Source organism: Triticum urartu, chromosome 5A (assembly GCF_056163025.1).
Source record: "Triticum urartu cultivar PI428250 chromosome 5A, HENAU_Tu73, whole genome shotgun sequence".
Lineage (NCBI taxonomy): Eukaryota > Viridiplantae > Streptophyta > Magnoliopsida > Poales > Poaceae > Triticum > Triticum urartu.
Genome location: NC_141877.1, coordinates 678472181 through 678497013, shown reverse-complemented (window position 1 = coordinate 678497013; position 24833 = coordinate 678472181). Strand labels below are relative to the sequence as shown.

General features: G+C 46.2%; 2 protein-coding genes and 1 long non-coding RNA gene across 3 annotated transcripts; 1 reads left to right on the top strand and 2 right to left on the bottom strand.

Annotated features, from left to right (window-relative positions):
• The first annotated feature begins 3653 nt into the window (after positions 1-3653).
• LOC147974064 (uncharacterized) lies at positions 3654-14468 on the top strand. The gene is made up of 5 exons (XM_087524897.1): positions 3654-4240; positions 4391-4601; positions 12937-13608; positions 13724-13915; positions 14265-14468. The coding sequence occupies exons 1-5, from the start codon at positions 3654-3656 to the stop codon at positions 14466-14468; spliced, it is 1866 nt and encodes a 621-aa protein (XP_087381023.1).
• Positions 14469-18334: 3866 nt separating this feature from the next.
• LOC147974063 (uncharacterized) lies at positions 18335-20224 on the bottom strand. The gene is made up of 3 exons (XR_015603719.1): positions 19887-20224; positions 18725-18770; positions 18335-18632 (listed from the first exon to the last, which is right to left on the bottom strand). It is a non-coding gene; the product is annotated as an uncharacterized LOC147974063 (long non-coding RNA).
• Positions 20225-21904: 1680 nt separating this feature from the next.
• On the bottom strand, positions 21905-23522 carry LOC147974062 (xyloglucan endotransglucosylase/hydrolase protein 31-like). The gene is made up of 3 exons (XM_087522353.1): positions 23176-23522; positions 22930-23030; positions 21905-22831 (listed from the first exon to the last, which is right to left on the bottom strand). The coding sequence occupies exons 1-3, from the start codon at positions 23426-23428 to the stop codon at positions 22256-22258; spliced, it is 930 nt and encodes a 309-aa protein (XP_087378479.1). The 5' UTR covers positions 23429-23522; the 3' UTR covers positions 21905-22255.
• Positions 23523-24833: the final 1311 nt, after the last annotated feature.

Sequence of the window (24833 nt, the reverse complement as noted above, 5' to 3'; positions counted from 1 at the left end):
AGAGGATGAGGTTCATATGTTTTTTCTTTGTGACTTCGCTAGAGCTGCTTGGTTTTCTCATCCCTGGTTCATCAGAACAGATGCTTTAGTTTAGATCTATACTAATATCCATAGTATTATTCTTGCTTTACTTAATATGAACCATCCGCATGCTTCTGTTGTCAACATTCTAAATTTTATGTGGTGTCTTTGGAAAGCGAGGAATGATTATCTTTTTAATAGAAAGAAAGCTACCCCTCACCAAGTTAATATTGCTGCTACTTCTCTATCTAATGATTTCTGTGATCTGCTTAACAGTTCTTTACACCATCAGCCTCAAAACTCCAGTTGTATCTTAACCCATACTAATCAACTTCCCTTGCAGGGACAAACGCTTAAATCAGATCTTCTTATCACGGGACCGAAAGTATATACTGATGCATCTTTTAAGTGCAAAAAAATTCCAGGTTTATTGCAGGAACAGCAGCCACTGGAGTTGGTATCTACATTTCTTTGCCGCATGATCAGAAGGAAGTCAGCGTGCAGATTCAAGCTTCCACCTCAATTACAAGTACTCCTCTGCAGGCTGAAGCGTTTGCTCTTCTCTTGGCTGCAAAAGTAGCTAAATGTCTCAACATCAGCCAGCCGACCTTCCTCACAGACTGTCTCTCTTTGGCTTCATTTGCGGCTAGTAGAAAGATTACTGAAACTGCTACCCCAGTTTCGTTAACAGATTCAGACTTAGCAGAAAACTGGACGTGTCAAAAACAGAGTTACGTAGGCATGTTTGCGAGCTCGATGTACTCACCACAAGGCATTGCATGACAAACTAAGCACACACTCAGCAAAAAGACATGTTCAAGTAGCTAACCATGGCAAGAACCAACTCATAGCATGCATGGATCAACTACAACAACCTCGGCAAAATTGATTAACACGTAAACTTGGCAGGTTCTTTGAAGAAGTGGTGTAAGAAGATGAGATGCTTCTCCTGGTCCTCGTGCGTCTACGCAGCGTCCGTGCCGCCGCGCAAACCAGCGTCCTCTCCCGCCGGTGGCGTGGCCTCTGGACCGGTCTCACAGATCTCACCTTACGCGACCTCGAACCCTCCGGAATCGAAGCTGCAGTCACACTCTTCAATGCTACACTCACCCGTTTCACTTCTTCGCCGCCGGTGTCCATCGTCGACATCGCCTTTCAGCAAGGCATGCCGCCCACATGAGCTCGTTGCTCCGTGCCGCCGTGCGGCTCTCGCCGCAGGAGCTGGTCTTCACCATCCAGGGGTGTTATAATGGAGGCGGAGAAACCGTTGTGCTGCCTTACTTTCACTGCGCCACATCGATCGAGCTGGACATGCATTCCCACCGCATCATGCCGCCCGAGGAATGCTACGCCGGCGCGTTCTCCGCACTCGAGGAGCTGTCCCTCGCAGGCACCATGGTTCACCTTGGCATCTTGCTCAACCGCTGCCCACACCTGGGCGTGTTAAAGGTGATCGGATCAACGCCCGACATCATGGTTCACTCAGCCACACTGCAGGAGCTTGATATATCTAGCGATCATGACACGGCATGCTACAACATTGACCATTGACGTCGTAACACCAGTGCTTAAGAAACTACAGCTGAATCTCCATGCCAGTTGGAACTGGAACAACATAGGTGTGTCCGTCACGACACCAATGGCGGAGGAGGTATCATGGAAGTGTTCTTATCCAAGGTTGGCTTTTTCGGTTGGTTTTTGGTCGCTCGAGAGCCTAGCCATAGAGACGACAGAGAGATATATAGATACCGGAAATGACACATGTTCGCCGGTTCAGAAGCTCTCGCGCTTTCATGTCCTACGCTTGCGCATATCTTCTACTCCTGTACGTCTCCTGTCTGTCCTTCTCAATGTACTCGATTTACGAGCAAAAATTCTATGTACGATATTACTGACAATCAAATTGTATTGTTCCCAGAATCATTTGGGCGCACAGCGCTGAACTTTGCACAAGAAATACAGAAACTTCCGGTCATCATCTTCCCTGTGTTGGAGCTATATTTATATCGTCTGGCCACGTCTATGGAGCACTTGTGATGCATCTACTTCAAATAAATCGGATCCACTCCTCTACAAAAATGCTAAAGGTCATTCAATGGCTGTGCCCCAAGGTAATTGTGTTCACCATGCTTACGTATATTGTTTATACGTACATAGTACATATCAAACTTCTGTAAGTACTCATCGGCATAGATAAATAATGCATTGTAATACTCATGATTCGCTTTAGGTGAGACAAACTTGCCAAGAAAATTGTCGTTGTGATGAGCCAAATAATTGGAGAAGCCAGAGTATCTCCTTGACATGTCCTGAAGAGTTGGAAATCACAGGCTTCAATGCAGAGGATCACGAGCATGATTTCTTAAGGCTGATACTGAGAAGCGCACCAATGCTTAAGAGAGTGACTTTGACACTGGTACACGAGTTTAGAGGTTGCCCCATGAAAATCTACAACATTTTCTTGGCACACCGTTCCATGAATTGCTATGTTTATAACAGCACTGGTGAACTTGTTCCGCGAGCATCTGGTTAAAGCATGCTCCTTGATGCAACAAGGATGTTTCCTGTAAGGGAGATGTAGCTATGAATCGTTGTCCGTATGTGGTATTGTCAAATCTAAAGAGATGCAGTATCACAGTGACTTATATAGTTGCACACGTTACCTATAAAAGCTGAGACTTGCATAGCTCTAGATCTTGTCAGAGTTTTGTTAATGTAGAACATGGTATTCCGATTCTTTTTTCTACGGGTGGCATTTGTATTGCTTGGCATGCACTTTGGCTTACCCCAGCTGTATACGCTACCTCAAAAAATGCATCAAAATTCATCAGCATGTAGATTCCCGGGTTGTGCATGATTTTCTTTTCCGAATTATGTGCCCCCCTCCCCAATTTCATTTTCTCAATGAGATTGATGAAACACCAAGTACAGGACCACATCCGACACTGTTCCAGCAAAATATTTCACACCCGAATCATCCCCATAAAAGCCTCACTTTGCAGACAATCTAGCCAGAACAACATGCATCACGGACAAACCAAAACGAGGATAAAACGTGAACAAACCGTCCATCAATCCAAGACAAACATGACTCTACATGAATTTTGAACATGTAGACCGACCAGCAGCACCAACAAGCTCAACGTTACTCCATTCATCCATCAATCCCCAGGATAATCTCGGTCACCAACTAGTCAGATACACTTTGCTGGATCATAAAGAAAAATATATTCTCAAAACAAACATTACTTCGAGCTTTCCATAAGCTATTACACTCGTTGCTATCACAAGCGAATTGCTATTCTAAAAAGTCTAAAATTTATATGGTTCTGGGTCCAATTGTGCGAGGATGTTCTGCGTGTAAACGAACTATTTTTCTAAGCATTACTTTGTTTTGCTTTGACCTCGTACTCGTAGCAGACAGCCTTTTTATAGTCGTAGATTGTAGATGTGCTCCCTGTTTCACGGAACGAAAAAAGTTCATATTCTATTCTATCAACCTTGCAAAAAAAAAAACATCCTATTCTATCACGAGTTCACAACGGGCTAGACATAGTTGGGCTCTCTTGGGCTGGGCTGGGTGACGCCATAAAACCTGGGTGTCGATGTATTTATTATGTTCCTAACTCCCGATGGAATTGCGATCGGGGCATGATCTCCAACACTCGACGCCGCTGCCGCAGCAACGGTGCATGGATCTCATCAGCGCCCTCCCGGACGAGATACTTCTATTGATCCTCGCACGCCTACGCTGCGTCCGGACCGCCGTGCAGACCGGCCTCCTCTCTCGCCGATGGCGCGGCCTCTGGACCGGCCTCGCCGACCTCACCTTCCGCGGCCTCGAGAAGCCCGCCATGATCACAGCTGCGCTCGCCCGCTTCGCTGCTTCGACACCGGCAATGTCTACCCTGAACATCTGCCTTCCAACGGAACACTACACCGCCAAATTCGCCAGCTCGTTGCTGCGCGCCGCCGCACGTCTCTCGCCGAGGGAGCTAGTCTTCACCTGTCTAATGAACATGGGAGAGTCGGCCGACATCAAGCTGCCCTGTTTTGACTGCACCACCTCCATCGAGCTGGGCATCTATAGTTTCAGACGTGTCCGTATCGTGCCATCGTTGACCCCCGATCACGAGTTCACCTCGCTTGAGAGGCTTTCCCTCTCGTGCTACATCTTCAACCTTGGCGCGCTGCTCAACCGCTGCCCCCGTCTGCGTGCGCTCAGCATCACCTCCCCACACAAGCATGTCATCCCCATCACGCTGCCGGCGAACAGCGTGTTCCCTATGCTCGAGAGTCTGTCCCTCACAGGAGAAATCGCCGGCCTTGGCTCCTTGCTCAACGGCTGCTAGTGCCTGCGCGTGCTCAGCCTCAGCGTCACCCACCTCGACTCACAAGAGCTCACGCTGCCACCCGCCGGCCCGTTCGTCAGACTCGAGAAGCTGTCCCTCTGCGGCAACATCGCTTACCTTGGCACCTTGCTCAAGCAATGCCCATGTCTGCGCATGCTCAGCGCCACCTTCCGTGGGATGCCGCTCCGTTCCATCAAAGCGGCGCTCGTCACGCTCGAAGAGGCAGCAGCATCGCCTGGCCTCACATTGTCCCACCAGTAGAAAACAGGGCTATGGTGCAGGCCGGCTCAGCCCATTAGTCCCGGTTCAGTGTAGAACCGGGACTAATGTGGGCATTGGTCCCGGTTCGTGAGCCCAGGGGGCCGGCCGGGCCACGTGGGCCATTGGTCCCGGTTCGTCTGGACCTTTTGGTCTCGATTGGTGGGACGAATCGAGACCAATGGGCCTCGCTCCTGGCCCACCACCATTGGTCCCGGTTGGTGGCCTGAACCGGGGCCAAAGGCTCCCCTTTAGTCCCGGTTCTTGCCACAAACCGGGACCAATGAGGTGCCTATATATACCCTCGCCCGCGAGCAGAGCACTCCAATGCTCTGTTTTTCTCTGGCCGGCGAGGGGAGGGGTTTGTGGTGCTCTAGCTCACCTCCTATGCACATGAGGTGTTCGATGGAATGCCCGAGCCACACTACTTAAACTTTCTCCTCTCGAAGCTCGACCTCCAAGCTCCATAAAAAATAAATAGCAAAGAAGAAAAAAAATTCTATTTTTATAGTAAAGTTATTCATAAACTAGTGATTCACACAAATTTTATAAAATTCCAATTTAAACTATTCAAAATTTTAAAACTAATGGCACTAACAGAAAGTTTATAATTTTTGTGACCTGAAAGCAAAAAAGAAATCACTAAAAAACTATAAGTATTTAGTTGTAAGTATAAATAAAAAATAAATAGAAAAAAAAATTCTATTTTTATAGTAAAGTTATTCATAAACTAGTGATTCACACAAATATTTAAAAATTCAAATTTAAACTATTCAAAACTTAAAACTAATGGCACTAACAGAAAGTTTATAATTTTTGTGACCTAAAAGCAAAAAGAAATCACTAAAAAACTATAAATATTTAGTTTTAAGTAGAAATAAAAAAAGAAAAAACCAAAAAAATGTAGAAATAAAAAAAGAAAAAACCAAAAAAAAATCCCTCCTACTGGGCCTCCACGGCCTGAATACGACTAGAAACCCTACATGGGCCAGGATTCAGGCCCGCAGAGGCCCAATAGGCCCACAGGCAGTAGCAAGTTTAGGCTTGAAAGCCTGCATTAGAGAGGAGCTCGAATGGGGAGGCACAGCAGGGCTTATAAACCAGTGCCGGCGCCCTTCAGCTAGCGATGTGGGACTAAACTTTTGGGCACTGGCAGCACAAGGGCATTGGTCCCGGTTGGTGGCACCAACCGGGACTAAAGGGGGCATTGGTCCCGGTTCGTGGCACCAACCGTGACCAATGCCCCCCTTTGGTCCCGGTTGGTGCCACCAACCGGGACCAAAGGCCAATTTTCAGCAGCCCAAAGGGCAGGAAGCGGCGGCCTTTGGTCCCGGTTGGTGGCACCAACCGGGACTAAAGGTGGGCATTGGTCACGGTTTGTGCCACAAACCGGGACCATTGCTCTGGCTATATATACAACCCTTGCGAAATTTTCACCAACTGCTCCATTCCCCATCGCCGACGCCCGGCGGCTGCTCGTCCTCCTCGTCACCGTCGCTGCGCCCTGCCCCATCGCCGTCGCCGTCGCCGTGCCCCGAGCCCCGCCTCCTCGATCGTCCTCCTCGTCGCCGCCGTCCGCCATGCCCCGAGCCCCGCCTACTCGATCGTCCCCGTCGCCGCCGTGTGCCGCCCCGAGCTCGCTGCCGTCCGCCCTGCCCCGAGCCCCGCCTCCTCGATCGTCCCCGTCGCCGTGTGCCGCCCCGAGCCCGCGGCCGTCCCCGTCTCCCCATCGCCCGGCGCACGCCGTCCCCGTCGCCGGCATCCCCGAGCCCGCCGTAGCTCCTTTCCCGTCGCTGGCCTCCTCTCCCCGTCGCCGCCCGCCCCCAGTGAGCTCCCCCCTTTCCCATCCCCGTCGCCGACGATGCCACCCATTGCCGCCGCTGCTCTCTGTTCATATATGCAAAAGTTACTTTTTTTAGAAAATCATCTATATATGTTCAGAAAAGTTCTATATGAATGTGGCTATATATATATATGTTCCGAAAAGTTCTATATGTATGTGGCTATGTATGTGTATGTGGCTATGTGAATATGCAAAGAAGAGGAGATGAAGAAGATGATATATTTTCTTATTCGTGGGTGTGTCGAGAGGATCATCGATAACTTTAGTGAATTTTAGGTTATTTTCATTTTAGGTCATTTTAGGCGGGAAAGAAGGGGAAGAAGAGGGGGTCGAGAGGGGGTCTAGGGTCGCCGAGGGGTCGAGGGTCGTCGAACATGATAGGAGGAAGAGGATAAAAAAAGAAGAGGAATAAGAAAAGAAAAAAGAGGAGAAGAAAGAATAGAGGAGAAGATCTCCTCTATTCTTTCTTCTCCTCTTTTTTTTCTTCTTCTTCCTCTTTTTTTTATCGGGAACGAGGGTCGTCGAGGGTCGCCGAGCGGTAGAGGAAGAAGAGGATAAAAAAGAAGAGGAAGAAAAAAAAAAGAGAGGGGTCGACGGTCGCCTAGGGGTCGAGGGTCGAGAGGGGGTCTAGGGTCGCCGAGAGGGGAGAGGAAAACGGGGAGAAATAAATAAGAAGAAGAAAAAAGAAGAAAAAGAAGAGGAGAAGAAGAAAGGAATAGGGGAGAAGAAGAGAAAAATAGAATATATATTCTATTTTCTCTTTTCTCCTCTATTCCTTTCTTCTTCTCCTATTTTTTTTCTTCTTATTTTTCTTCGACACGTGGGGGGGGGTCGAGAACGTCGGACATTCATGAGAGAGGCGAAGAAGAAGGGGAAGAAGAGGGAGAAGAAGAGGAGAGGAAGAAGAGGAAGTCTTCTCCTCTATTCTTTCTTCTCTTCTTTTTTCTTCTTCTTCTTCCTCTTTATTTTATCGGGAACGAGGGTCGTTGAGAGGTCGAGGAGTGGTAGAGGAGAAACCCTAAATAGAAAGTATCGTCGGTGTGAGATACATGTACCGTCGGTGTCGGACACTACACCCACATCCCACAAGTGGCGCGGGCTTCGACGCCCACGTCACTTGTGGGACGTGGATGTAGTGTCCGACACCGAAGGCCACATGTATCTCACACCCACGAAACTTGCTAGCTATTTAGGGTTTCCTCTACCGAAAAGAAGAGGAGAAATAAATAAGAAGAAGAAAAAAGAAGAGGAGAAGAAGAAAGGAATAGTGGAGAAAAGAGAAAATAGAATATATTAGCCGGAAGGATCTCCTCTTCTCTTTTTTTTCTTCTTTTCTTCTTCTTATTCTTCTTCTTCTAATTATTCTTATTAGCCGGAAGTAGAGAGAGGTTTCCTAGTGTCAAAGATTGAAGAAATCCATGCCTTCATCATTAGCCGGAAGTAACCAGGGCATTTTGGTACGAAGTTCTGCAAAGTTGTTTTGGAATGGAGTCCCAGATAGAATAATCCGCCTTTTGGTACCAATTCAGCAAAGGCCTTCCAAATAGCGATATTCGGAAGGCTCTTGCTGAACTTTGTACCAAAAGGCGGATTATCCTATCTGGGAGTCCGTTCCAGAACAACTTTGAAGAGCTTCGTACCATCATGCACATGTTACTTTCGCCTAATGATGAAGACATGGTTTTGTTGAATCCTGAGACACTACGCAACCTCCCGACCCCTCGGCGATCCTATCGAACATGAGAGGAAGAAGAGGATAAAAAAAGAAGAGGAAGAAGAAAAAAAGAGGAGAAGAAAGAATAGAGGAGATCTTCTCCTCTATTCTTTCTTCTCCTCTTATTTTTCTTCTTCTTCCTCTTTTTTTTATCGGGAACGAGGGTCGTCGAGGGACATAGATGTAGTGTCGTCGTTGTCGATATATACCCCCTCCCGATAGCTTACTATGATTAGGTAGCTAGTTCTACGTTTGGCACTAATATATCCATCTATATAGTTTGAATAATAATTGCCATGTTGTAAATATTTGTAGAAACTATGGACACTGCCCTAGACAAAGCAACAAAAGAAGCGTTGTTGAGGGACATAATCGCAGAAGGAAGTGATGCCATCTCGTTGTTTCTCAACGAAACCGATGGTCTGGAAGGAGAGGGTGAACAAGCTGGCTACGGTGACCTAATGCCGGTGCAAGAAGAAGAACATGAGGACGGCTCCGGTGACCGAACCGAGTCCGGCCAGGTATATATATTAGTTAAGCCTATGCTGACTAGCTGATTGATGCATTCATTGTTTTGGTATGTACACATATTAATTAAGTCTTTGTTCTTTTTTCTAGCCCTCCGGATCGAGCACAACTTCGGTAAAGAGACGAGGCCCGAAGAAAAAGTTGAGCTCGGATGAAAAGTTTGAAATCATAGCAATCGCACCCGACGGCCAACCTATTGAACCCCTCCGGACAAAGAGCGCATTTGTTGCTCAGTGCGGGGTTCTGGTTAGGGACAAGATCCCGATAAGCATCCAGCAATGGTTTAAGCCGGCTACAGAAGACCCTGAGGTCTCTTATGTCAATGATATGCAGAAAAATGATCTTTGGACTGAGCTGAAGTCAAATTTCACCCTACCGCCTGAGGATAATCCAGAGAACCCAGTTAAAGAGAAATTAATCAAGTCTTTTGCTCTGAAGAGGATGGCAGAACTATTCAGGAGGTGGAAGAAAGAGCTGAATAAGTTTGTCGAAAATAATGAGACACCAGAATTTAAGGGCAGATATGAGAATATCAGAGATCACTGGCCCGCATTTGTGGCCCACAAGACATCGGAAAAGAGTAAGAAGATGTTGGCGACAAACAAGCAAAATGCTGCGAAGAAGAAGCTTCACCATCGCACGGGGTCAGGTGGCTACCTCGTAGCCCGGCCTAAGTGGTCCAAGACTGAGAATGATCTGGTTCATAAAGGGATCGAACCAGAGACAATTAACTGGCCAGACCGTTGCCGGACTTGGTTCTTCGGGGCTGGCGGAACACTGGACCCTGTAACAGGGAAGTGCATTTGGACGAACGATCAAATGGACATACCAGTCAGTAAGCTTAAGCAGTATATCGAAGCAGCGCAGGAAGGGACGTTCTTTCCGGACAGAGAGAACGACGAGCTCACAATGGCCCTCGGGAATCCTGAGCACCCTGGACGGACACGAGGCACGCCAGGCTCCATTCCGTGGAAGGTTGGGTTTCCGGACGCAGGCAGTTACAAATCCCATGAGAGGAGGAAAAAAGTGCAGCAGACCCAAATGCAGGCGCTGCAAGTAAGGGTAGACGCGATAGAGGAACGAGAAGCAAATCGCAGCAAACGTACTGTCGAAGCCTCCCCCGAAGCTACCCCGCCATCTCAGCGCAGAAGCAGCGTGGCTTCCACCGAGCTGCTTCAGCCAGAGCATGACTTGACGGCTCCTGCCAGCTATCCCATGGATGCTATAATAGAGTCTCAAAATTGCCACCTTATGACGCAATAGATGAATTTGAAGGTCAAGGCAGCTGTTGGCTCTGTTTTTCCTACTGAACCCGGCGCAACTTTTCACTGCCGGCCGATTCCAGAAGGATATGCTAGGGTGATGGTGGATGAGATAACGGAGGGATTTGAGGACCTCCAGCTTGACCACCCTACCGGTGAAGGGGAGACTCGGCTGGGGTCTACTCTGAAGACTCCATGCCTATGGCGGAAGGAGCTCATCAACCTTCCGAACTGGACGCCACCGCCTCCTCCTCCTCCTCCTCCGGCGAGTCAGGGCACTCCGCCTCCACCGCCTCCTCCTCCGGCGAGTGACGATCAGGGCCCTCGGCCGGCTCCTTCTCCGGCGCGCGGCGGCACTCCGCCTCCTTCTCCACCTGCGCCGACGCGCCCGAGCAGCCAGCCTCCTCCTTCTCCGCCTCGTCAGCAAGGGTGGAAGAGACCTGCCGCCGCTCCAGCTGCTCCGGCGCGTCGTAGTCCTTCTCCTCCGCCTCTTAAGCAAGTAAAGAAGACAACCGCTACGTCTGCTCGGTCGGCGTCTAGCAGTACAACCAGAGGTGGGAGGATATACAGATTCGGTCCTTCTTTGAAGACTCCAGAGAAGTTACCATACGAGAGGACCCAGGAGGAGAACGCCAAGATCGCGCGAGAAGAAGTGAAGAAATTCTTTGAAGGGGTGAAAGCAAAGAAACATCCACCTCCGGAGGAGAAGGTAGATCGGGTGAAAGTGAAGCGCACTCTGGCTGCCCTGACAAAACCACCGAAGTCTGATTCGCCGAAAGGAAACTATGATCGCATTATTGGAAAGGAATTTGCCGAAGCGGAGCGGTCGGGAAGTACTGTCAGTGATGAAAGGCTGAAAGAACGACGAGCTGGGAAACAAATTGCCCAGCTCGGCGAACAAGCGAAGCAATCGTGCCCCCCGCTCAAGGTGCCTAGCCACAACGTCGATAATGATCCGAGGATGGTGCCCGGTTATAGCAATCTTGCAGATTACCTGCCCGACGAAGTACATTATGAACCCATGGACGTTCAAATACAAAGATACGAGTACGGGAAGCCTCTCGTCAAAGATGAAAGATCTCTATCAACGATGATGCGAAGATTGCATGATTGGTACTTGAAAATCTGCAGAGACTCTGGGGGGAGGAGTACTTTGTATGCGAGAGTTAAACCGGAGCATGACCTCGTTGGAATTGATCTGTTGCCTGTTCCATTTGAGGAGTTCTATCAGTTCTTCAATCAATTGGCCCTCGATAAAATAACGGTCGCCTGCTACTGTCTGTAAGTAGTACTACTTCTGTCATTAAGTTTCTCTATATAGCTTAGCTCTTTCATTGCATGTATTTATAATCATCCTCACTATATTATGCAGATTGAAGATCATCGAATTAAAGAAAAGACAAGTCGGTGATATTGGGTTCATTAACACATATCTCATAGATGCAACTTAGGTTAAACTTCATGCCACAGCTACCGAGGCCAGCTTGCTACGATCGTTCGTAATAAATCAAAACAAAGATATAATACTCTTTCCTTACAACTTCAGGTGAGTGTTACTGTCTTGTGCGTATTCGGTTTCCCTTATATATTAGTCAAGGTTATAGTAATGTAATTGATGAGTTATGCATGTGTGTGCAGTTACCACTATATTCTCCTAGAGATTAAGCTTGAGCAGGGAGTAGTAACCGTCTTGGACTCTAAACGAAAAGATCCCAAGGAGTATGCGGACATGACTGAAATCCTCAAGAAGTAAGTTAAATCGATCATTATCCACCATATCAGCAACTTTGTTCATTTCCTGATATCAAGTAATTGTTTTCTTTGTCCGGCAGGGTTTGAAGAAAATTCACCAAAACAGTTCCGGGACTGCCGAAGGAGCTGGAATTTAGACACCCGAAAGTAAGTACTATAGTAGCATGTTCCGCGCATCTCCTAGTGATTCAAGCGCTAGTTTCATCAATACCATTTAGCATTCTTACTTATCAGTTTGATTGACCTCTATTTCTTGTAAAGTGGTTGTGGCAGGAACAAGGGAATGATTTCTGTGGATACTACATCTGCGAGTCCATTCGCCACACGACCTGTGAGCGGGGCGGGTACTCTAACGAACAATATGAAGTACGTAAATAACAACATTCACAATTTTATTTTATTACCATCATTTGTGTTGAGTTTCATTCATTTATATATATATATATATATATATATATATATATATATGTATATGTATTGACCCCCTTCTTCAAATTAGATGTTTCGGAAGCGGGATGAACTCCTAACACCAGCTCGCATGCGAGCAATTCAAGAGGAATTGGCGGCATTCTTTCTTGACCACGTGATCCCTGAAGACGGAGAATTCTATGTGGACCCTGAGTTCGTATGATTACATTTGTAAGAGATAATTATTGTATATATGTAGCCGGTAGTGTCAGATAAATATACGAGAACTTGTTGTTCGACCAATCTCTCGGAGAAGGAGAGGTGGTCGATATCACTTCTCTCTGTATATATGCATATATGTTCATGACGATCTTCTGTTTCCTTCGTTTGCTTACTAGCTAGCTAGCGTGTCTAGTCCTCTCTATATACGTATGTATAGTACGTAGCGTCGACTAAGCACGGACATAAGAGAGGACACTTCTCTCTATTAATTATAACTAGCTAACACAATATATGAAACACCTAAATTAACCCCGCAAAACCCCCAACCCTCCTTTCAAAAAAAAAACAAAAACCCCAGCCACAGAAATGCTGACGCGTGGATGCCTATTTGTCCCGGTTGATGCCACCAACCGGGACCAAAGGGCCTTCTGACTGGGCTCTGCGCAATGCCCACGTGGAGGGCCTTTAGTCCCGATTCTGGATTGAACCGGGACTAAAGGGGGAAGGTATTAGTACCGACACTTTAGTCCCGGTTCCGGAACCGGGACTAAAGGCCCTTACGAACCGGGACTATAGGCCCTTTTTCTACCAGTGTCCCTCCTCGACATCAGCATTCCTTGGGAGGACAATGTCAACGCCGCTTCCTTAGCCTCTCTTCTCCAAACCACAGCGAGGCTGTCGCCGCAGGAGCTCGTCCTCGCTGATAGCTTCAGCATGGCGTGTGCTAACAAACAGATAAATGCGGACCTTCCCTGCTTCGGGCATACCACCTCCATCGAGATGAGCTGGCAACATGTACGCTTCACATCGCTGCCGATGTATGAGTTCCCCGCGCTCAAGAATCTGTCCCTAACTGGGTGCTGCAGCACCATCGATGTTGGTAGCTTGGTCAAGCGTTGCCCGCGCCTTCGCGTGCTAAAGATCAACATAGCCACAGCTACGGGCAACATCACGGTCCACTCGCCGTCGCTGCAGAAACTTACTGTGAATTTGGATGTCCGGATAGAATGTCAGAACATTGACATTGTAGCTCCTGTGCTCAAGCAACTGCATCTGAATGTCTGCGCTGGTAGGGACACCGGTGTCTCCATCTCGGCGGAAGTGCTAGAGGAGTTCTTTTGGCGGAGCTGCTATGCAGTGCCTCTTTCTTATGGTTCTTGGCGTTTACAGGAGATGAGGGTACATACCATAGAGAAGAGCGACGTAGACAATCGGGAACATGAGCTCCGCTTGAACCTGAATGATGGGGTATGCCTCTTATCTGTTCAGTTCAAACTTCAAACTACTAGTGATAGATTTACGCACCAAACTTTAGTTGGTTCTCTGCATGCATGCATGATATCTTTTCCCAATTTGTTCGTAGAATCATTTGGATCCACAGATGGACTTTGCTGAAGAGATAGAGAAACTTCCAGTCACCAATTTCTCTGCGTTGGAGCTAAATTTTGAACGGGCATGCCATGTTTACGGAGCACTTGTATTACAACTCCTTCGAATGCATCGGATTCGTGCCGCTACGAAAAAGCTTAAGGTCGTCCTGCCAAGGGTTTCCAAGGTAATTCTTCGCCGTATTTATACATCTTATACATAGATAATGCATGGTCGACATAATTTCTCTACGCTGTTTGTGATCAATGTTGGGGATACCGCTTATCGGTAACTTATCGGTCGACCCATAATAAGCGGTAAATCGCCCAGTTTATCGGCATCTCGCCCTATTTATCACCATATCGACTAATTTATCGGCAAATTTATCTTATCGGTCAGACACCGGTAAGCGATAAATCGGACGATTTATCGAAATATCGAAAGATATCTTGAACAGTGTTTGTGATAAGGTCAGAACCGAGAAGCTAGTGCAGAGTAATTAATTAATATATTGCCATGCTCATCATTTCCTATAGGCAAGAGAAGCATGCAAAGGAAATTGTCCTTGTCATATGCCCGAGAATTGGAGATGCCAAAGTGTCTTCTGTACACGTCTTGAAGAAGTGGAAATCCATGGCTTCACTGGGGAGGATCATGAGCACGATTTTGTAACAATGATATTCAAATGCTCGCCAATGCTTAAAAGTACAAATGTGAGATTGATACGACACCCTTACTAATGGTAGTCATGCATTCACCACTCCTGTTCTAGCATATGGATTCAACTACCTTGTTGCTATTGTTACACCGCAATTTCAAACGGTTTCATGTTGAGAGAATGAACACTAAAAATGCTATGTCTGATCAAGCACTACTTGTAAATAAGGGATCGTCTTGAGAGATGATTTGATGCACGCAGGGGCGGGGGGCACCGACTCCTTTTTTTATTTCACATTTGAATCTTTTGTATCTTTTGAACCAAAAGTTCAAATTAAGTTTTGTTTGGATATTTGTGTTTCTTGTGAGGAGGGCTTTGAAATAAGATCCATTAGAAATACATTTTGACGGGTTTTTAAAACTTCACTAAGTTTAATGACTACTATAAAACTTAGTAGAAATAAACGATAAAATCTACCAAGTTTCATAAACTAAATCTTAGAACATGTGGGGACTATCATTAGTTAGTATTTTGAGATGCGGATATGAACTAAATATCATGTCCAAGCCAAAGAACTCACTGCTAAATCAGAAGCAGCGACAAATGATGATTGAGATGAGATTTTCGTGTTTTTTAATCACGAAAGCTTGGTTTTCATATGGGATGCTGATGTAACCAACCCACAGTTAACAACATCACAGAAAGAAATAATAGAAATGCTTTTGAAGGTTTTTCAAAAAACCATGAACAAAAGTTAGCACGTAGAGACGGCATTAATCTGCTGTAATATATTCAAATCAAAATTCGTAACACAAGTCGAGAGAAAAATTGACAAATCTGACAATGAATAGTGATTCTAATGTAAATTGGGCTTGGAATTTGGCCCATTATTGCTACTGACAGCAAAATTGTATTTTTTGTTTTCGAAGCAATGTTTCAAATTATTGTGACACCATGGATTCATGTCTTGTCTATGTGTTATTTTTTAAAAAGATTTTTCCAACTCAAATTGGCATACTATGGTCATGATCGCGTTGTATCTTGTTTCAGAATTGCGTTTTTCCAAATAAAACAATCCAATCCATTATGTGCTTGGACTCTAAACCCTCGTTTTAGATTGGGACGCATCTGGCTGGCGGCCGTTGGCTCGCTAGCAGTAGCTAGCGGCCAGCCAGAAAAGGAAAATTATGTCCCCCGTTCTGAGAAAGGAAGGCCTCCTTCCGACCCGCAAAATCCATTGGCTCAGTAGCGCTCGCAAGCGGCCGTCAGCCAGACAAGTCCACCAAACAGAAAACAAGGCCCAGTCGCTATCACGTGACCCCAGTACTCTCTAGAAAAATCCCCCCACGCCCCCACGTCCACACTTCCTCCTCCACGGGTCTCCTTCTTCTCCACTTTCCCTTCACCTTGCCTGTGGATCTGCCATCGATCTTCTCCATAGTTGGAGGGAGTAGCAAACCAAGAAGCCAAAAAAAGGAGAAAATCTGATCTCTGTATAATTAAACACCACTCTGTGCAACTATACCCTATAGTAAAACCAACTTTTGCCTGGATGTCTGCAAATAGACACAAGGAAGTAACAAAAAAAGAGAAAATTTGATCTTTGTTTAATTAAACACCACTTTGTGCAACTAGACCCTGTAGTAAAACCAACTTTTGCCTGGATGTGTGCAAATAGACACAAGGGAGTAGTTTTGCAGATAGCCCAAACTAGAAACATGGACCGGATGTTCCTGTTTGTGCAACTAATCACAGTTCCAACAATGCCAACTTTTTGTGCAATGTGTGCAACCAAACAGCCAAAATACTAGAAAATATGGACTGGATGTACTGTTTGTGCAGAAAGAAGCACATATTTGCGCAACTAAAAAGGCATGGGTTCCCAAAGAAACCTTTTTATGCCATGTGTGCAAATAGAAGCCTATATTTCTGCCAACTAAAACATGGATCCAAAACCAACTTTTCCTGCTATGTGTGCAACCAAACAGTCAAGACTAGAAAAGAGATGTGCAAACTAATCATGGATCCAAAAGCCAACTTTTGCTGTAAATGTGTGCAACCAACACACACAGACATGGATGTGTGCTTCCAACCAGCAAAAACAACGAAACGGAAACATAAACCCAAGGCCTGGTGGCTATCACATGACCCCACTACCCTCCAGAAGCCTCTCACGCCTCCCTCAACTACACTTCCTCCTCCAAGGCATCTCCTTCTCCATGAAAGAAAGGGGATCCCATCCTGGATCCAAAAACCTACAGAGCTGCCATGGCAAACCAAACAAGCTGATTTTTTTGACAAGAACTAAAGTGGTAATAGGAGGGAGGAGAAGAAGCATACCAGGTAGCATCAATCAAAGTAAGTTCACTTCTGGCTCCTGATCCTCCCTTCTGTACTTTCCCTTCCCCTTTGCCTCTGGATCTTCCACCGGTCTTCTCCATAATTGGAGGGAGTAGCAATAGTAATATGATGTCTCTGTAATTAAACACCACCCTGTGCAACTAGACCCAGTAGCAAAACCAACTTCTGCCTGGATGTGTGCAAATAGATACAAAGGATTAGTTTTACAAAAAATGTGCAACAAAACAGCCTAGACTAGAAACATGAAGTGGATGTAGTGTCTGTGCAAATAGAAGCACATATTTGTGCAACTAAATCATGGATCCAAGCCAAATTTTCCTGCAATGTGTGCAACCAACAACGAACACTATAAAAAAGTAAATATATGTGCACACTAAGCATTAATCCAAGGACAACTTTCCTGCAAAATGTATGCAACAAACAGCCCGGACTAGAAAGATGAACTGGGTGTACTGTTTGTGCAAAAAGAAGCACATATTTGTGCAACTAAAAAGATGAAGTGGGTGTAGTGTTTCTGCAAAAAGAACATATTTGTGGAACTAAGCATGGGTCCAAGCCAACATTTTTATGCAAATGTGTGCAACAATACAGCCCAGACTAGAGTCCATATGTTCTAGTCTTTTGGCTGTTGGTTGCACATATTGCAAGAAAATATGGTTTTGGATCCATGTTTAGTTGGCACAAATATGGGCTTCTATTTGCATAGACACTACATTCAGGCTATCTTTTCCTGCAAAAAATGTGTGCAACCAACACACAGACTAGATGAAACTAAAAAAAACTGAATTTGCTGTCTGTGCAAATATAAACATGTGATTGTGCCAGTAAACTTGTATCCAAAGCCAACTTTTGCTGTAAATGTGTGCAACAAAGAAACTAGACTAGAAAAAGCACAAGAACAGTATTAAAAACGAGCGTACAAATAGTCTTGTCTCACACAAATTGCAATAGGGGAAATATGCTATATAGGATGTTTTATATACTAAAAGTGAAACAGAAAAGAAGATGAAATTATATTTCTGTCATTAGAAAAAGGTGCCAAAGCCCAAAGGTGATCACATTCCGACGTGATCACCTGAGGTTTTGCAAACATAAGGTGCCAAAGGTGATTAGTTAACACTACATACAAAATATTTGTTGTTCTTCAGAACAACTAGATAAAAAAGGTCGACGATGCCAACTTGATATTATGTTAGTCGTGCAACTACAAAATGCAGAGGATGCCAACTAAAATAGTTACTCTTGTGCAACTAGAAAGGCTGAGGATGTCAACTAGTTAGATGCTATTGTGTAACTAGAAAATGCTCAGGATGCCAACTAATTAAATACTCATGTGGAACTAGAAAGGCTGAGGGTGCCAAGTCATTATATACTCTTGGGCAACCCTCAAAAATTTGAAGATGGGACTAAAAAATAGTTACTCTTGTGCAACTAGAAAGGTTGAGGATGTCAATTAGTTGGATACTGTTTGTGCAAGTAGAAATGCTAAGGATGCCAACTAATTGAATACCCGTGTGCAACTAAAAATCTTGAGGATGCCAATTAATTAGATACTCTTGAAAAATGAAATATTCAGCACTTGCATGATTAATCAGAATTGCACATTCAGGTTTCAGGCTTCTAGAAGAAAATGCCGAGGGTGTCAACGCAGCTTAAAAAAGACTGAGGATGTCAACTAGTTGGATTGAATTGTCCAACTAGAAATACTGAGGATGCCAACTAATCAGGTACTCTTGTGCAACTAGAAAAGCCCGAGGATGCCAGCTCATTTAGATACTCTTTGGGATACGTCATCATCCTCTCCATCCCCGTCATTATCAGCGCCACATAGTTGCCGCTTAGCAGCCCGTTTTGAGTTCCACCGAGAGGTCCTATTTGGAGAACCCTACAGTGAACAAAAAAGATTGAAATGTTGAGAGGAGAAAAGAAAGGAGCATAATAAATGGTCATAGGATAAAATTAAAATAAAATATGAACCTCTGTTTCACTGCCAGGCACATCTCCTTCACCAACCATTTTGTCTCTGCAAAACAGAAAGAATAAACATATTAGTCAAAATTAACAAGATTGCACTGGTGGCAACAAAATGGGGGTGGGTAGGCTACATTTACATATGAAGTTGGCAACTTAAATTAACAAGTTGCACACGGGTAGAAAAAAAATGAAAAAATGGTTACTCTTCATATGAAGTTGGCAACTCAAGGTAACAAGTTACACAAGAATCAAAAAGAAAGTTGCACATGAATTTCTTGAGCGAAAAAACTGCCATCCAGAAATAATTATACTACTTGGTTGGCAAACCAATCAAAACAAATTGGATAAGGGGACCTGCCTAGTTGCAAAAAAGGTGAGTGATGAGGCCTACTTGTAGGACGACAAGCTTCTAGTTTACATTAGTGTTGTACAAGTTTTCAATGGTCATATCCAACTGAAAACTACTATATGTGCAACTACAATACTGCAGATGCCAACAGAAAAGTGTGACTAGCAAAAATAGATCGACTTAAGCAACTCCTTCCAATAGGATGTGCAACTTTGATAACATCCTCGACCAACTGCATGGTAGTCAATGTGCAACTCTGAAAATATGATTGTGCAACTCTTTCTATGCTCTTCAAAAAATTCAAGATTGATAATCTATAGAACATACAAGCGTCACAGTGTTAGCCAACTAAAGAGAACACGTATTTCACCACCCAATCATTGAACGTTAGCTGACTAAAAAAACACTAATTTCACCACCCAATCATCCACTCATTGATAAGTTTTTGCAAGGAAGATGAAACATATATAGAGTTGGATTGGTTTGCTTCAGCAACTATCATCATGTACTCTAGCAGACTAGCACTAAATTAGAAGAGGAAATTAAACATTAATTAAAGATGTAAAGACAAACTAGACTTGTGTGCCAGGTTTACTAGCAAAATACTACTATACTGTACTAGATTGTATTAACATGCAGGCACCCAGAAATACACCGGTGCCTCTGAACATTGTGCTTTCGCAGTAGATATTGCTAGGATATGACGGTCCAAGCAAAGAATTTCTGACGAGAAGCTCTCGCAGCCGAGCGAATGCAACGCTCTCCCATGGGACCCCTCTGCCCGAATCAGCCCAGAAACGCTGCCGGCGTCTGTACCTGACATTGCTGCACCTAGGCCCAACAGATCATGACGCCGGAAAGACCACATTAGACGCTCATATCAGACTACCATCGGAGGTTGCCCCATCTCTGCCATCGTGTGACGCCCACATCACACGCCACCGCGACCAGAGGATCCTCCACCCCTGCCATCTGGGACGCAGTGGACTCAGTCGGAGCCAGAGGAAGTAGACGACGGTCGCATCCCGTCGACGACGGTGGGGAACAACGGCGATGGGGAGAAGCGGGTCCCCGCCGCGCTCCAGCCCTTCCCCTTCCCTGCCCCCGTCTTCGGCTGCGTCGCGGCAGCGGTTGTTTCTCGCCGTCAGATTTGGGGAACGAACAGGGCGAGGAGAGAGGGAAATGGATCAGGGAAGTAGACAGAGGCCCGTGCCAAGGGTGCTTCCTACGCGACGCGAACCGTCTGGAGCAGGAGAGCGGCGCTTGCGGGCGGGCCCAGCCACGTGTGCGTTCGATCGCCTCCCGACCAGGTACCACCTGACGCCGAGGACCGCACGATCTGGGCTGATCGAGCGGCTCGTGTTCGGCCGCTCGTTTCGCCGAGATAGTGCGCGTGCACTCTCAAGTATTTGGGTTTAGATTGAATCTGACCCGGAGCAAGCAGGCAAGTTCGCCTCGAGCCCGTGCACTACATAATCAACCAAAAAGTTTACGAGCAGCAGAAGCCGAAAACCGATCCATGGCGGCGACTCCAGCACTCTCGATCTTCCTGCTCTTGGTGGAAGCGTCATCGGCTGCAGGTAGCAGCTGGTACGTGTGCAAACTAGAGCTGCCACACCGACACGGACACGGTGGCGACGCGCTGCTCCTATGCCACCAACAGGCAACAGCTACTACCACAACGCCATGGCCAAGGCCAGCGGCGCCCTCACCTCCACAGACCCAAGTAACCTCTTCTTCCATCTACCGTAATTAACCTGCACGTCGGTCGTCTTACCCTATTTGATCTGATCGCACGGTTGTTTGCCTTGACAAACTTGATCTGGCAGGCTCCGGAAGCTGCCAATACCCTGCGTCGGCTAGTACAGGCAGCGGCATGGGAGCGAGCTCCTCCGGCACACCAGCCGACCTCTCTGGAACGACGATGACGCCGCTGCTGCTGGTGCTCTTCGCCTGCTTCTCCATGGTAGCTTTTCTGGGTTGTTTGGCGGCACCACGACGGGATCCCCGTGACAAGCGCTGCTTCAGTCATCATCATTTAGTCGTTGCCTTTAGAATTGGTGTACTCAGATGTCTGTTTTATGTGGTTAAATCATTTTCATGTGGCATGGGAATTAAGACATGCTTACATTATTGCATAGAAGAGTATTATTTGTCTGCTGAAAGCCAGATGTTCCTTATGAATATACATTGGGGATTTTACAAGTTATGCATTAATTTGCCAAGTACGAGTGACACATGGGCGGACTGTATTTTCTACTCTCTCTAGTGATCTAAACGCTGTTATATTTCTTTATAGAGGGAGTATCATTCATGCATCCACAGTCTTTGACACAACATGAATCTACGTTGTCATGAAAATTCAAATTAAAATTCGTAACACGAGTCGATAGAAAAATCAACAAATCTCACACTGAATAGTGTCTAATGTAAGTTGGGCTTAAATTGGCCCATTATCTCGCTATTGACAGCAAGTTTGTAATTTCTGTTTTTGGAGCAATGTTTCGGATTCGAATCCAAATGTTTGTGTGTCTGTCTGTGAGCTAATTAAAGTTTCATCATTTTAAAAGAATGAAAAGAAGGCGGCCCCTCTGCAGATACTTTCCCACACGCACTCCCTTCCCATGCTTCTTCATGTGAAGCACCTCTTGCTTCAACTCCACCTCTTGCTTCACTCAGAAGTCTGGCACAAAAAGAAGTCTGGCACAAAAGGTAACCAATCCAGCCACCAAAAGCACAAGCCATCCAAATCGAGTGAGAGAGGAAGAATTCAGACATCTGAAAATAGCAAACGTGGTACTAAAACGATACATAGTATACGTCAAAAGGTGGTGTACTAAAATTCGAACCTTTTTCTCTGTATCAAAAGGTGCAGATTACAGGTCCAAATGTCCATCATCCATAGTTGGACAAGTGTCTCACAAATAGCAATAACTTAGACAGAGTACGCTGTCAGCCTGCTAGACTTTAATTGATTGCAGCAGCTGCTCGCACTCAGACTCTCACACACATACGTGACAGAAATCACCGTATCGATCACACTATACATCGTATACCGTATACTGACCGTATACATACGGGTACGCCTCAACCATCACTAGAATGGAAGGGCAGCGCGGCGCCACCATTGCCGCTGGCTCGAACTCGGAGCTTCCTCATCTTATATGTATATATAAGCTAGCAGGCTAGCACTCGGGGTAGTTGGAGCGGTCCTTGGAGCTATCCTGGCAGTAGTAGTAGACCATGGCCCGCTGCTGCGCCCAGCTCATGGCGGCGGTCTGCTGCGCGCTCAGCCCGCCTCCGGGGCCCGCCGGCACGGGGCTGCACGACGCCGGCGCGCCGACCTCGCAGCCGGCAACCTTGAAATCCTTGAACCCGGACACAAAGGGCTGGTAGCGGTAGTCGGACCTGTAGCGGCCGCCGTCGGTGGCCCAGTCGGAGGCGTCCCAGACGGAGCCGTAGGCCCACATCTCGCGCTCGGGGAACGTGGCCTCCACCTTCTTCTGGTAGCGGCGCACGGGCACGTCGTCGACGAGGAAGACGATCTCGTCGGGGTTCCAGAGCACGGCGTAGTGGTGGAAGGCCGCGGCGGGGTCGAACCAGAGGTGGAACCGCATCTCCCGGCCGACGATGGGGTGGGCGTCGCCCGTGCCGCGGACGTACACGTTGGTCTGCAGCGTGTAGGGCTCGCCGGGGACGGTGCCCAGCAGCTCCACGTCGATCTCGTCGTGGTACCCCGGGTACGCCTCGTTGTTGGACAGCTGCATGCATTTTTGCTTGCATCAGTTAAGAACTTAAGATCGATCCAACAAGGAAAAATGGTCGTCGGAGGGGAGGAAGAAGGGAGGTATATACTGACGTAGAAGGCGGTGTTGACGCCGGCGGTGTAGCCGGGCTGGACCTTCATGGAGACGCCGAAGTAGCCGTTCCGGTACGCCCGCTTCGACTTGAACCCGCTCCCTGAGAAATCGGCAACGAAGAACGAACTAATTAGCAGCATGATTTGTTAGGTGAAATGGATTAATCAATCATCCAACTATTGCAAACTTGAGGACTACGTACATATGAGTAATCATGCAAAAAACATTAGTGCATCGTGACTGACCCGAGCTGCGGTCCATCCAGAGGGTGAGGGAGGTCTGGTCTGGGGAGAGGGACTGGTGCTGGGCGCCCCACAGGTTGCTGTACCACTGCGAGAAGGGCATTGAGCTCACCTTGGAGCTCGGGTAGTAGCCGGGAGAGGGCTGCGCCTCAGCCCAACGACCCTGCTGCAGCAGCAGCAGCATCACGGCTCCTACCACCACCATGAGATGAGAGATGGCAATATGAGGCCTAATCTGCATCATCATCGTCATCATCTTCTGCTCCAGTGGAGTGGAGTTGTGTGTGTGTGTGTGTGTGTGTGTGTGTGTGTGTGTGTGTGTGTGTGTGTGTGGTTCTACTCCGATTGAGCTGCCTTCACGCATGGGGCTATATGTAATGTTTGTAGGAGTGGGGTGGGCCCCGCATGGGTGCTAATCTCAGGAGTGGTTGGTTGCTAATTGGAGTTAGTTATACACTTGTGATCGCTGAGACTGATGATGAGCTTTCATTTATTACTAGTTGACGCATGAGGATTTCATTTTATTTTATGGATGGTACGCGCAGAATCGGGTGTGATGATCTTGCTGCTACTCTAGAGAAAAAGACAATCCAGTGGTTGCAAGATCGTCTATTGTAAAAGTAGCTAGCTAGGATGATTGAGAAAAATATTACTTCAATCGACCAAAAAATTGCGCCAACTTGATTTTTTGAGGCTTAGTCTAAGCCTAAAAACCGTCTTAGTACTACATTTGAGACGGAGGGAATACTTTCCAGCTAATGTAATTTTAATTTGCCTAGATGGACCAAATTCAGGGGAATTGGCCTGAACATTTGACCATTTTAAACACCCATCCCAAATTAAGGAACTGTCATCGTATGCAAATCGCAGGATTGCCTCCTCCTCGCGAAAAGAATATATGCAAATAAGTCACAGGATCCAATCCCCATGTTTTCGGCAGCTAATAATGCTGGTTTGACGGCAAAAACTTTTTTGCAAGTGGCCAACCTAACTTGTCTGCTGGTTAAGGCCTGGCTGACCTGAGCGGCTGAAATTCGGTTAGTGGCCGGCCGGTACATACAAGAGTACTGCACTACCTTAGCCTAGCCTGGACCTTTTTTGTGCCTTTTTTTGTGCAATGGAGCCTACGCTAGACTTAAACGCGCGCCGGAATTAATCAGCTGCTTGATCCACCAATTTGGACTTTTTCCATTAGCGTGGCATCGCTTCTGGCAGAAGAAACATCCATTGTTACTAGCATGTACTCCATCTAAATTTAGTAAATATATAATTAGTTAGCAAATATTACTATTTTCTTCGTCCGAAATTAGTTGACGCTCAAACGAAAATACTACTAGCATTTAAATACATTTAGATACATTCATTTGAGCGTTAACTAATTACAAACAAAGAAACTGCTTCCTTCATTCTATAATGTAGTGAGCCTGCGATTTTGGAGATCCAAATTTGTCTGTAAATTTAACCAACGAGACCGAATGCGGCGGGAGCAAATATTATATCACTGAGTTCATATCGGAAATACGAATTCAGTGATATAATTTTTGCTCCTGCCGCAGTCGGTTTCGGTAGTTAAATTTACGTTCAAATTTGAATCTTAAAAAACGCAGGCGCACTACATTATGAAATGTAGGGAGTAGTATATAACATCTGAATTGAATTGA